This window comes from Solanum tuberosum, unplaced genomic scaffold (assembly GCF_000226075.1).
Source record: "Solanum tuberosum cultivar DM 1-3 516 R44 unplaced genomic scaffold, SolTub_3.0 scf00578, whole genome shotgun sequence".
NCBI lineage: Eukaryota > Viridiplantae > Streptophyta > Magnoliopsida > Solanales > Solanaceae > Solanum > Solanum tuberosum.
The window spans coordinates 216,378-229,502 of NW_006239537.1; the positions used below are offsets into that span (position 1 = coordinate 216,378).

The 13,125-nt window shown below is 34.6% G+C and overlaps 3 protein-coding genes across 4 annotated transcripts; all 3 read left to right on the top strand.

Annotated features, from left to right (window-relative positions):
* Nucleotides 1-652: 652 nt before the first annotated feature.
* Nucleotides 653-2,874, top strand: LOC102587809 (carbonyl reductase [NADPH] 1-like). The gene is made up of 3 exons (XM_006366222.2): nucleotides 653-955; nucleotides 1,568-1,762; nucleotides 2,014-2,874. Exons 1-3 carry the CDS (start codon nucleotides 686-688, stop codon nucleotides 2,407-2,409), a joined length of 861 nt encoding a protein of 286 aa, XP_006366284.1. The 5' UTR covers nucleotides 653-685; the 3' UTR covers nucleotides 2,410-2,874.
* A 148-nt stretch (nucleotides 2,875-3,022) lies between these two features.
* LOC102588132 (uncharacterized protein At4g14100-like) lies at nucleotides 3,023-4,445 on the top strand. The gene is made up of 2 exons (XM_006366223.2): nucleotides 3,023-3,658; nucleotides 4,075-4,445. Exons 1-2 carry the CDS (start codon nucleotides 3,190-3,192, stop codon nucleotides 4,245-4,247), a joined length of 642 nt encoding a protein of 213 aa, XP_006366285.1. The 5' UTR covers nucleotides 3,023-3,189; the 3' UTR covers nucleotides 4,248-4,445.
* Nucleotides 4,446-6,785: 2,340 nt separating this feature from the next.
* LOC102588453 (chromophore lyase CRL, chloroplastic) lies at nucleotides 6,786-10,233 on the top strand. 2 transcript variants are annotated; one of them, XM_006366224.2, is made up of 9 exons: nucleotides 6,786-7,172; nucleotides 7,272-7,321; nucleotides 8,096-8,156; nucleotides 8,251-8,286; nucleotides 8,498-8,548; nucleotides 9,100-9,192; nucleotides 9,491-9,595; nucleotides 9,705-9,800; nucleotides 9,939-10,233. In XM_006366224.2, the coding sequence occupies exons 1-9, from the start codon at nucleotides 6,975-6,977 to the stop codon at nucleotides 10,074-10,076; spliced, it is 828 nt and encodes a 275-aa protein (XP_006366286.1). In that variant the 5' UTR covers nucleotides 6,786-6,974; the 3' UTR covers nucleotides 10,077-10,233. The 2 variants fall into 2 exon arrangements, with proteins under 2 accessions (XP_006366286.1, XP_006366287.1); XM_006366225.2 differs by having other exon boundaries at nucleotides 6,787-7,172; nucleotides 9,708-9,800.
* The last annotated feature ends 2,892 nt before the right edge of the window (nucleotides 10,234-13,125 follow it).

Sequence of the window (13,125 nt, forward strand, 5' to 3'; positions counted from 1 at the left end):
TTGTAGTACGGGTGCAAGAATATAATATTATACAAAAAATCTTTAAAAATATACATATAAAATATCTAATTTTACGAAGAGACCACGGGTGCGGGTGCCCTATTTTTTGGCTGTAAATTCGCCACTGGTTAGAAGTATGTTTTTGCTACAATGAAATTAGAAATGCAAAGATGTGAGGTGTTTTTAGAACCCCATTCAAAGAATAGAAACCTAAAACGGTTATGCTTGGTGCATTATTTCTGCATGTTTGCTCTAGTATTGTTAGATGGGAAACAATGACATCGTTGATTGTATAATCAGCTTAATAGCAGATTTAGAGAAGAAATATGAGAATAATGATTTGGTGTACAATTGGTTTACTTCCATTCTCCCAAAGCTGCCTCTGTACTTCATCTATGATCTATGCAACATATTATAAGAGTTCCTATGAATCATGACCTAAAGTGACTGTATCATTGGAAAATTATTAGTTCTTTGATTACTTGCCAATCAGTCTCGGTAATTAATTAAGATGACGCTCCAAAGTGTTTTCATAATCTTTTGGCTAATTGTTCCTATTAGCTATCAGATGGTCTGGATAATCACTATTTCCATGGCATAATTATCAAGATGGAATATGGTTCATCCAGTTAAAATTGGTTTACTTTAGGATGTTGATTCTGAGCATTACACTTATAGACGGAAGATGATTTTCAGATGGTGGTCAAATGAAACTATGGCTGTCGTGACTGGTTCAAACAGAGGAATTGGTTTTGAAATTGCTCACCAACTGGCATCACATGGCTTAACAGTAGTTCTTACATCACGAGAGACTCGTGTTGGTGAAGAAGCAACAAAAATCATGCAAGAAAAAGGTTTGAATGTGGTATTTCATCAATTGGATATTGTGGACCCTGCATCAATTGAAACATTTTCTGACTGGATAAAGGAAAACTATGGTGGTTTAGATATACTGGTAATCCATCTACTCTATTTTCTCTTTATAATCTAGCATTGGTTTGTCTACTCTATCATATCTTTATGATGATGATACGATATGAGCTTAAATGAAGAAATGGGGATTCATATAGCCGACCCCAACTTATTTGGGACTGAGACGTAGTTGTTGTTGTTGTAATCTAGCATTGATCCAGTCGCATATACATCCACTTGCAGAGCTACCTTGTCCAATGCGGTGTCAATTGACTCGCCTTTACTGGAAAATGACATTGCTTAGATATGAATTTTTTAATGCTTATATACTATATGTTGAATCTCTTCAATTCCTCATGTGGTTACTTCTCTATATGTTGACTCCCGTTAGTGAAAATCCTTGCTTCACTACTGTATAGAACCGTACTGGTTACAATAGCATACTACCAGGTGCTAATTTTTCTTGTACTTCACAGTTTGACCATGTTCTTAGTTATTATTTTTTCATTTTCCTTTTATTTTGCTTGGGGTGGGGGAGCAAGGAGGGGCATTATGCTATATTTGGTGTTATTTTACTTTCATGTGGTTATCAATTTTGTCTGTTAACTGTTTTGGCAAATCTGACCCTTTCGGCTAATGATATGGAAGTATTTAGATCAATAATGCAGGAGTCAATTTCAATTTCGGCACAGATAATTCAGTGGAATATGCAGAAACTGTTATCCGGACCAACTACTTCGGCACCAAAAGTATGATTAAAACTATGATTCCATTAATGAGGCCTTCTCCTTTTGGCGCTCGTATTGTTAATGTGACCTCACGACTGGGAAGACTTAACGGCAGACGGAATGTAAGTGCCTTAGTGTTCCTTTTCATTTATATTCTTCTTCTCACTCTTATTGCCCTTGTTCATCTTGTTGGAAGAGTATTCCTTTTGTTCTTTTACTTCGTAGTCATTTTTTTTCAATACTGCACCCTTATAATGCTTCGTAGGAGATATTTGTTATTCGTCAAAAGCAATAACTTCTTGAGTTCTCTAATATGCAAATAGCTTTTATCTTCGCATCTCAAAATGATCTACTTTTGTTTGATGCCCACCAGAGAATTGCAAATGTCAGCTTGAGACAACAACTGGAGGATAACGATTCCCTATCAGAGGAACTGATTGATAGTACTGTGAACTCATTTTTGGAACAAGTAAAAAATGGAACATGGGAATCTGGGGGATGGCCACAAGTATTCACAGACTACTCATTGTCAAAGCTTGCTGCTAATGCTTACACCAGGCTAATGGCGAGGATACTTTCTGACCAGCCAGAGGGCCATAAGATATATATGAATTGCTATTGCCCAGGTTGGGTGAAGACTGCCATGACCGATTGGGCTGGGCATACATCTCCCGAAGTTGCTGCTGATACTGCAGTCTGGCTTGCTCTTATCTCAGACCAGTTTGTGAGTGGTAAGTTTTTTGCTGAGAGGCGTGAAATAAACTTCTAAAGTGGGCATTGAAAACAAATTCAAGAATCAGCCCAGTTTCTTTTGCTTTTGAACGAAAATGTGACATGAGTACAGATAAAAGCTAGAGTACTTGTGTTACAAGATGCTACCAAGAGCCTACTGAAAATTGATATTGCTGATGGGAAACAATCTGTATCGGTACAAGCTGTTAAGTTGATTACCTAGTCGTCAAACTCTGGAGGATGTGTTAACTTTGGGAAGAGCTGAAAGGGTGGTCTGGTTTTCTAATAATCACATCGACACATCCTGGATTAGATCATTTGCCTGTGTTTTGGTGTACTATTTGTAACTTTTAGTACAGATTAGCAATGCATACTACAGCATATTGGATAGTTAACTACTTAAAAATATGTCTTGTTCTATAATTATAAGCATTAGCTGTTTTAAAAGATCACTAAATCCATCCGCATACGTACTCCTAAAGAAATAACATTCTGCCTTCTACGTTTGTGTTCATTGACCAATATATTTATTTTTATCCAAAGGAGAACTCGCAATCACTATTCTTCGACTGAAAAAGCGGCCCGTATGGGTAACCATATTTATTTTCAAGTCTTGGTAAAATATTTTATTCCTTTGCTAATAATATTTTTTTATTTTACTTGAGAAATGAAGCAACCTAGAGTGACATGGACCTTATCTACTTTGTTTTCTGTGCTGTATGATCCACACATTCCCTTTTGAGTTTCGATTTCACTTCACCTTTTATATTTTGTCTCCAAAAATTAAGTTAAAGGAATAAAGAGAATCAAGAAGAAAATGCATTTTCCTATCAACTTCATCTTCCTTTTCACCTTATCCCCTTTGTGGATTCCTTCAATTGCATTGGAATCAGATTCAACAGACCCAATTCCATCACCATGGCCGCACCAGTTCCATGCAACTACCATCATGAACTACACAGGAGGTCTCCGGAAAGTGGATCTCTGGTACGATTGGCCTAACAAAAGGTACTTGCATATAAACCAATACCAATTGGGGAAAAAATTGTACGGTGTTGAATGGCAGAACGGCACTTCATTTTACTTCACTTTGGACTCTACCGAGGAGTGCACAATCAGGCATTTCCCTGTGGGAATTTTGAGACCTAATTGGCTTGAAGGTGCAAATTATATGGGCCAGAGGTATAAAGATGGATTCCTCTGTAATGTTTGGGATAAGATTGATTTCATACACTACTATGAAGATGTTGCTACCCAGATACCTGTTTATTGGCATTTTAATGATGGTATGCCCATTTAAATATGCTTTTATTATATGATTTTGAGCAATTGCCGCTAATTTCGGATTGAGTTAGACTCATGATTCATTTAATTACATATATAAAAGTCTAAGTGTCCGCTTGCCCACAGATAATTTTTCACTCACAAAATTCCGTATTCATCAACAACAAAAAAAATCAGTATTTTTCCGTACTCGTGTTCCGAATTTGGTTCTGGGGTTTGCAGGTTGTTAGAACACATTGTTTAATGATTTAAAACGTATGATGTATCTGTTTATAGAGTTTTTCGGTAATACTCATTTCATGAGCTAACTTCTGTGTTAAGTTTAAAAGTCATTTCCTTTTTCGGCCTCTCTGCATATGTTAATTTTTTTCATGTGTGATGAAGTAATTTAATGCTGGATATATGTGAAATAATGCAGGATTGATCGAACATATTATGACTTTTGAGGTGGGGAAAGTGCTGGAGGATTCTAAGTGGCAAGCCCCCGCTTACTGCTTCAAGGAGATTGAAAAGGGAAAGAAAACTTTGCAAGATCGACAAGTTCAAGATCACTCACTTCTCGCTGAGAGAAGATTTAAAAGTGACAAATGAACGAAGATGTATGACAACAATATACCTACTGCTACTTGGATAAGCCCGTGTTTTGAGTTTGTAATGCTACAAATACATACGCATCCCTTTTAATTTGCACTTTCATATGGCATTGACGACACTTCAGTGACTGGTGACCGTATGTGTTTGATATCCAGTGCACAAAAGATTATTTCAAAATTATTTGTTTGTAATCTAGAAAAATACCGGGAGTGAAAGTTTGGTGGTAAATGGTCTAGGCTAGAGAGAAGATAATGAACTTGAAAAATCATTTAAGAAACTTGTTTTTACTTCCATAAGGTCTAAATATTTTATTTTGCTTATTAGCTATTCATATATATTAAGGTATGTACTCCCTGAGCTTAGAGGTTCCTAGAATTTCAAGAGCAACCTATTTTAACCAGTTAATACAATGTATACTTCATAATAATGTGAAATTTGAAACTTTATGACAATTATTTTTTAATTACGAGACTTAAAATTTATTGATCTGCCTTATTATTCCCTTTGTCCATAAAAACTGGTCAATCAAGTGATAATCTTTCTATTCACAAAATGTCAAACTTTTTTTTTTAAACAAAATATCACATTTGTTATGTCCAAACGTCTAATAATGGAGACTTTATAGAGGGGTTTACAACAATCATTTTAAAGTTAAATGACCTTAAATTTTTTTTTACCTCAATTGTTTCATGCATAAAATATCAAAGAGTTCACATTATGTGAGCTTCCTTTTCCTTATATACTAGTCAACATTAAATTAAGAAGCACGAAAAAAAGTATCTACCTCAGGAAAAGGATGAAAGTAGACTTATAATACTAGTAACAAGTTTTAACCTTAAAAAATTGTCAATAGAATAAGCCATGAGGTGATCAAAAATTCAAAATCACCAATTCCGAAAGTTGCTTCCATCGACCTATATTAGATGGGCACTTTCTATTATACACGGTAATTAAGAAATTATTAATTAATTGATTAACTTTACTATTTTACCCTTTGTTCATATTAATTAGCCTCTTGAAAATAAAATTAAATCTTCTAATTTTGTTTAAACTTCCAACAGCCATATTAATTAAGCGGTAAAATGAAAAAAAAAAAGTAATACTATCTTGATTTAGTAAGAGATCAAGTAATATGAGATAAATATTTTTGGGGAAACTACATAAATTGGCCACAAACTACAAATTAATTACAATTTCATAGTCCAACCCAAACTAATTCAGCAAAAAACTCATTCACCCAAAATAAATTATAGTTCATACCCCCTCTTTAGTTTAGGCCAAATTTCCCTTCCTCCGTTAAATTTAGGTAAACTATCACTTGCATCAAGTATTAGAAAAGACAAATAGAGGAGCTGGAAAATGGAAAAGGGATAGTTGTATTTCGTTTGTTTCTGGGGTAGGATTTACTAATTCTTGGACTTTACTAAACATTTTTCCTTTCTCTTACCACTAAACTAATAGCTTATGTTTGGTTTTAAAACAAATCAGTTTTTGCAAAACTAAAAATATTGCAAAAAATATCTTTTTGAGCCAAACATCATCTTCTTCCCAAATGTTTGGAATCAAGTTTAAAAGAGGAAAGGGTGTTCAATTGTATAATTTTGGGTCTTTAGAAATAGTCCAACTGGTGCAGTCCCTTATAAAAGTCACCATTTCGTTTTAGAGCTCTGGAATAACTTTGTTTCGCTTTCCTATCGAAGAAAACAAAAAAATACCACAACAATATACCTTAATATCATTGACTAATTAGTAGGGTGTAAAACAAGAAACCTTAATAATATCACAACTATATATATAATGAGTATGACATAACAAAAAATCTTAATGATATTAATACAATATATATATCAGTGTTTTAAAAGGCGAGGCATTTTATACCGTACAGGGCGAGACGTATGCCCCGAGACACGAGGTATAACCCACGGATCTACGGGGCGTAGTCTCATATATATTCAATTTTATAGTTTTATTACTAATAAAATAAGCAAAAGTAAACTTTTCAATGATTTATGATCTTTATTTGAGATAAGTATTAATAATCAATAATGAAGAAAAAAAGTATTATAATTACTATTTGAGAAATATCATAACATCAATAATAAAAATATGATTTAAAGCAAAAAATGTTCAAAAAAATAAATTAAAAACGCTCGGGCATACGTTTTTACGCCCAGGACTTACGTTTTTATGCTTAGGCTTATGCCTTATGGATCTACGTCTTTAATTTACGCCCCAGAGCGTTTTTGATATGCCCTGCCCCGAGACTTGCCGAAAAACATTTTTGAAAACACTGATATATATTTATATGATTTAGTATCATTTAAATGAAACTGTCAATTGAGACATCAATGTAAAGAGGCATATGTTTGTAATTAGTTTGTATTTATAAGACATTTATTCAGTTTCTCCAATATTTTTAGTAAGATTCCCATCTAATATGGGACCGAGAGGGTATTGATGTAGTAAGTGGGCCTTTGAGGCTGGGCTAATGATATGGGCTTCAGCCCAGTGTAAGATTCTACCATCCCAAGTCGTTTTGTATCGTTGCATCTGAAAAACAAGTGGTGGTAATTGATCGGACGGCGTGAGGCAACGTTTGTACAAATTATTACTCCATTTTCAGTAGTTCACATTTTGCAGAAAGCTGGGAAGCAGAAGCTTAAGATGATTTATCGGTTAAATAATCTGCTGTTGAAGAGTCCACTTTAAGTGTTAAGCGCCGGCATGTGTACGGGCTCGGACTCGGGTTTGGGTTCGAATTCTAAGTCGGATCCTGACTCAAACGGGTGGAGCCGAGCTCGTGGAGCGGTCCTCAAGTCACTGGTGCTCGTCGGAGGAGCCTTATTGCTCCGGCGGCTAACTAAATCGACCACACGTTGGGACCATGCTCGAATTGTCGCAGAGTCACTTAACGGTGAAAAGGTACTTTTTTTGCGACTTACTGCTCTCCATCTCTGCTATCTTTTGCGTCTCTAGAACTGTGCCAGTGATAATAAATGATATTTTTGAGTTCTATTGTAGTTTTCAAAGGAGCAAGCGGTTAGGGATCCTGATAATTATTTTAATTTCAGGTATTACATTCTTCATTTGAAGTTTCACTGTTTACTCTTTTGATTTTGGATTTGTGTTAGAAATTGTTGCTGCCAAATTTGCTTGTGTGAGTTTTGCATACCGGTTCCCCAGCTGTATAATAGCTAAGAAATGTAATGTATGTTGAATCTTATTAACTTCAATTTCATGATAGGAGATTGGCTCGAATTTAGCTGATAGAGCAACTAACCTCCAACTGGTCTGTATTGAGGCTTAGTGGATTTTATTATTGGAGGTGTAGAAGGAGAAAAACACATATAGTATTAAATGTTGATATTTTGGCACTTTTGTATGTTGTTGCTCGATTGGCCTGCAAAGTTACAAACTTTTCTTTTTGAGAAATGTTATGTTTAGGCTAGCTTGTGCGCGCCTCAACTAATTTCATGGGGTACTTCCCACCAACACATGTAGCGAGTGACTCTATCCATCAAAGCTTCAATAGATTGGAAGAGATCACCTAGTGGGTTTGCTTCTGTTAGGATTTGAACTTGAGACGTCATGATTGTCAACCCACTTCATTGATCACTACTAGGTCACACCCTTGGGTGCGGAAGTCACAAACTTTAGGATGCATACCTTTCATAATTTGGATATCAATCTCCCAATGATCCCCTCAGGCATGTGAGTGTGCTTCTCTCCAAGAGCTTTGCTTCTAGGCTCTAGCATATGGTCATCTCTTGATGTAGAAAAGACACGGTGGAAGTTCTGTTATTTGAAAATTTTCTTTTATTCACCTTTCATATTTTTATGTCTAGATGGCTTTCCTGTCCTGCTGCAGACATGGTAGATGGCTCTAAGGTTTTATATTTTGAGCAGGTAAGTATCTCTATATCTCGATTTGTTTTTTTTCATGCTCCAGGTTTGAACCAACAATGATCAGTTTTATGATGGATCTAATTTTGTTTTGTAGGCATTTTGGCGAACACCGCACAAACCCTTCAGACAGGTGAGTGAAATCCAATAATTTTTTTCTTGTTCTTGACATTTCGATCCGTGGCATTATAGACCTGATAACTCTAGTCCAGTTCTTTGTCTTGTTTGCTTTGATTGCTGAAACATACATAATCACATAAGATGGCAGAAGTTTTTAATTTGATTAGTTGCTCTTATAGCTGAGGGAACTTTAGTACTTGAATTCTAACAGAACTCTTTTGCAGAGATTTTTCATGGTCAAGCCTTGTGCAAAGGAGTTGAAATGTGATGTTGAGGTTGGTCCAAATTCATATTTCTGTGACTAAACTTTGCTCTGAATTCTACTCCCCTTGCTAAGCCTCTTCACACTTATGTTTGGCATGAGCAGCATAAATTTAAAACACATACTTTAGTGTAGAACCATCATCCTTTATTATTGCATCATGTAGTATAATGTGATTGGGTACAATTCTACTTCACTTACAGGCTTGTTTGCTTGAATAATTATTCATTCTAATTTATTGTCAGTGGGTGTGGGTGAGGAGGATTATCAGGAGTCTAGGTAGTAGCATGAAGGTATGATGATGGTCTTCTGGTTGATAGGAAAATAATCTTTCTGCACTGACTGTAGTGGGAATAATACACCTTCCCGACATGGTTGCCTAGTGTTCATGCAGCTGAATTCTAGAATTCTTGTAACAACTCTCCTGCCCTTTAGTTTGGGGGGGGGGGGGCGGGTGTGGGGTGATCCGGTGATGGAAAACAAGCACTGGTAATAATATTGCAGCCTTTAATTCCATTATCCGTTGCTAATAAGATTTCTTTATCTTCCTGTACAAACATCTAGGTAAGCACATATGCTATCAGAGATGCAGAGGAGTACAAGAACTTCTGTGATCGCCCTAGGGATCAGCGTCCACAACCCGAAGAAGTTATTGGGGTAAATATTCAAATACATTAAGATTGAATCTATTGTTTCTTTATGTTTTACATTTGAGTATAGACTCAGTCTGTACCTTTGTAAGATGTGTTCTCTCTTATTTCATGTCTCTGTTGCTTAAAATAATCAAGTCTGCCATGACAAACTGTTAAATATATTCCTAGTTTGATTGTAATGTAAATACTTAAAAGAAGTTTGATTGTTATGCAAATAAAAACTGTTATAGAACACACGGTAACCTGGAGGAAACATGTAGGAATTTGCTGGAAAGTCAATTTAGTTCTATTGTTATGTGCAGGATATTGCTGAACATTTGACTACCATTCATCTAAAGCGCTGTGAGCGTGGGAAACGATGCTTATATGAAGGTTCAACACCAGCAGATGGATTTCCTAATTCATGGGTATTTCCCTAAGTTTTTCATTAATTTTAGTGGTGAGATCCATATCATGATAGCCTTTGATGTTTTCTCCTTTCCTATTAAGTTTTGGAAGTTTATTTTGCTTGTGTAGCAGAATGGTGCGACATACTGTACCTCAGAACTTGCTGTGTTGAAGAATAATGAGATACATGCCTGGGATAGAGGTTTTGATGATGATGGCAATCAAGTTAGTTCCATATGCTCCGTACTTGTTTTTTCCTTGGAAGTTATAACCCGTCTTGTGAATCTTGTCTCGATTATATATCCATTTATTTGATGAACCAACAGCCTCTGACAAGGCTTGTTTCCCTTCCAAATATTACAGGTTTGGGGTGTAAAAGGAGGTCCTTATGAATTCAAGCCTGCTCCTTCTTCAAGTTTTAACGATGTGCTGAATCCTTTGAGTTTTGCTTCACAACCCCTGGGGAAAAGAATAGAGGGTTCATTTGTCCTCCAGGAATGATTTCTTGTTATATAATCCCCCCAAACTGCCCACATCTTGTAAATTATAACTCAACTAGGTAATCAAGGCTTTTGAACAACATTTCCAATAATCGACTGTTGTAAGAAATAAAAAGAAGAGTAAATTTTAATAGGTTTTAAGAACATTTCAATAGAAATTAAATGATTTGAAATTCAAACCATTGTTTTTAAGATTTCATTTAAGCATTCATGGTCATAAGTAAATTATTTAACTTTTGAAATTCAATTTGTGACACATAAATTAAGAATGAAGAAGTACAAATTTGAGAGATATGTACGAAAATATTGCATATACATGAAAAAGAATCAATTAGAAGTGCACGAACGTTAGTAGTATTGATATATGAACATTATCTTCTAGCATTAGCTAGATTAAATAAATACTTGAGAAATGAAGTTCATCCAAATCATATATACTAAAACATAGAGGATATATATATAATAGTATAAAGAACAAAAATATAAGTACATTGGCCACAACTAATGGTTGTTTCAAGTTTGTATAATCGTATAGAAATAAAATTTGTCCTTTAATTTCTTCAGATAAACTTGATTTCTGCTTTTTTCAATAGATTTAGTTAGACCCGAGACTTAATTTTCGTATGAAGTAACTTCATAACTCGGAAACTGAAAATCAACAATTTTATCTTTTAGTATGATTGATTCAATAAATTAAATAATAAGAAGTTGACAGAAATTATGAACAATTATATTTAATAAATCAAAAACATAACTTATGAGCATTACAATTTTTTTATATATATTTGGAGAGGGAAGATTTCATGTTGAAGTCCAATCTTGAACTGAGATTAGGTAACTATTACATAAAAGTACACACAAAATGTAGCCACGTAACAAGTATATATCCCCCGTCATTTCGAACACAAATTACAAATTATGACTAATATTAGAGTTTGATGGATTTTAATTTGAAAAAAAAATGAAAATAATATTAATAACAACTACACATATAGCTAAATAGTCTCACAAAGTGAGGTCCGAAAAGAGTTGAGTATACAAAGACCTTATCCTTCCTCAGAGATAGCGAGGTTGTTTTCCATGGACCTCGACTGGTCAAAAATTTCTTCAAAGCTAGAACGCTAAGATTGGAGAGTCCAATTTTACAAATGTTATAACAAATGTCAACTAAGTAGTATCACTCAACTTGCAAGTGAAGGAACTGCAAGTAGTTGATAATTTCGTCAAGGATCACGACTATTTCAGTCACCTAGTAAAAAGACAATAATGAACTTATCATATTAGAATGCTACATATTTACTTCACAAATATATAGCAAGGAAGGAAGTATTCTCTTCAATACTTTAGTAAAGTCCAGTAGGAGATTTTGTGTCATTCTTTCACTGATTTTTTTCTTCTAGCATATTCAAGTAAAAGAAACCAGACCAAAAAATATTATAATCTAGTTTAGCCATACGCAATATGTTACTCTGTAGTTATAGACATGTTAATATAATATGAGGAGATGGTAACTGCTCCAATACTGGATCAGATTCCTTAATAGCCAGAAGTGTTGGAGGTCTCAAGTTTGAAACTCTTTGCCAGGATTTTCTTTCTAGATTGAGCTCGTCGCACCGAACTTGCCTAGTGCGGGTTACCTCTTTTGTATGGTTGCGAGGCATAGGAGTGGAGGTTTTACCATGTGCGCACTGAAAGGGTAGTGGTGTCAAGTTTGAAATATATCTATTGTCTGTGTTGCTATATGCTCCACTTGGCAAGTATCTGTATTTAATATGACTAAGTCGGAGACATGTTGCTGATAGGTTGTACTTGTGATCTTATCATTATCGGGTCTAAAGTGTGATTTACATGAGAAAATCCGTATTAGAGATTAAACTTTTCATGGCCATCTATCAACTGACTAACAATGTGTTGCATCAAATGTATGTCATAATTAGTTATTGAGTTAGTTTGATACTTGTACATATGATATCCTACAAAGTAATATCTTCATAAATATGGGATACATCAAAAGGTAAATTACTGTTACAGAGCATTGAATTATCCGTAGATAATCTAACACACTGACAAAGTAGATTAAAATTGAGGAGCAACATATATAAAATATGCTAATCAAACTTGTATTTCCTGATAATTCTAGCATAAAAGTAATCATATATGTATTTACACGGATAAAATAACTTTATCAGCCAAATACAAAACATATCAAAGCTATCTCTACGTTTTTAACAATGTCGAATTACCTAAGCAGTGTCCCAAATCTGAGCCTTGATAGTCAGTCTTATGAACGATTTCTAAGGTCCTCGTCTGGAATTCAACACCCCTGGTACCTCTGGTGGACTTATAATCTCTCTAAGCTTGTTCAGCCAGTAGCTACAACTAAAACTCGATCGATCAAAATGAAGATAGAATGGGTTCGTGAGGGAGCAAAAAAGTTTATGCCTCTCTCTTAATGCGATAATACATAGGAGTAATATATTTTCAATAGCACATCTCTTTCACACGTACTTCCTACAAAGTCTAAGAAGTAAATCATTAGAACCTTACTGTACAATTGCTAGTAGATTTATCTATAAATGATCATTTTTATCAAAGATGAGTTCCAAACAAAACTAAACACAGAAATCAAAATTGAGTTCCAATCAGAGCATGTTTAAAAAATGACATTGAAATATTTAGGGAGGAAAAACAATGTAACACATAAATCAAAATTGAGTTCCAATCAGACGTTATGTGGCAGGGACTTAGGGTGTGTTTGGTATGAAGGAAAACATTTTTCGGAAAATGTTTTTCAATTTTCTCATGTTTGGTTGGGCTAAATGTTTTGGAAAATGTTTTTCAAATCAATTCATTTTCCTCAAATTTAAGGAAAATGACTTCCCTTCTAAACTTAAGGAAAACATTTTCCAAAACTCTCTTCCAACTTCAAATTACAATTATTTTTTTTTGAAAAAATCAATTTATTTTGTCCCTACCCTCAAACCCCCCCCCCCCCCAAAAAAAATAATAATTTTAAAGCTTGTTTTTAAATTCAATTTTTTTACCCCATC

Excerpts from the sequence above, each read along its gene's own strand:
- LOC102588132 (XM_006366223.2), top strand. The coding sequence starts at position 3,190 with ATGCATTTTCCTATCAACTTCATCTTCCTTTTCACCTTATCCCCTTTG. Across the intron at positions 3,659-4,074 it reads TTATTGGCATTTTAATGATG|GATTGATCGAACATATTATG; the intron begins GTATGCCCATTT and ends GAAATAATGCAG.
- LOC102588453 (XM_006366224.2), top strand. The coding sequence starts at position 6,975 with ATGTGTACGGGCTCGGACTCGGGTTTGGGTTCGAATTCTAAGTCGGAT. Across the intron at positions 8,287-8,497 it reads CGCACAAACCCTTCAGACAG|AGATTTTTCATGGTCAAGCC; the intron begins GTGAGTGAAATC and ends ACTCTTTTGCAG. Across the intron at positions 9,801-9,938 it reads TTGATGATGATGGCAATCAA|GTTTGGGGTGTAAAAGGAGG; the intron begins GTTAGTTCCATA and ends CAAATATTACAG.
- LOC102587809 (XM_006366222.2), top strand. The coding sequence starts at position 686 with ATGATTTTCAGATGGTGGTCAAATGAAACTATGGCTGTCGTGACTGGT. Across the intron at positions 956-1,567 it reads ATGGTGGTTTAGATATACTG|ATCAATAATGCAGGAGTCAA; the intron begins GTAATCCATCTA and ends GGAAGTATTTAG. Across the intron at positions 1,763-2,013 it reads GACTTAACGGCAGACGGAAT|AGAATTGCAAATGTCAGCTT; the intron begins GTAAGTGCCTTA and ends GATGCCCACCAG.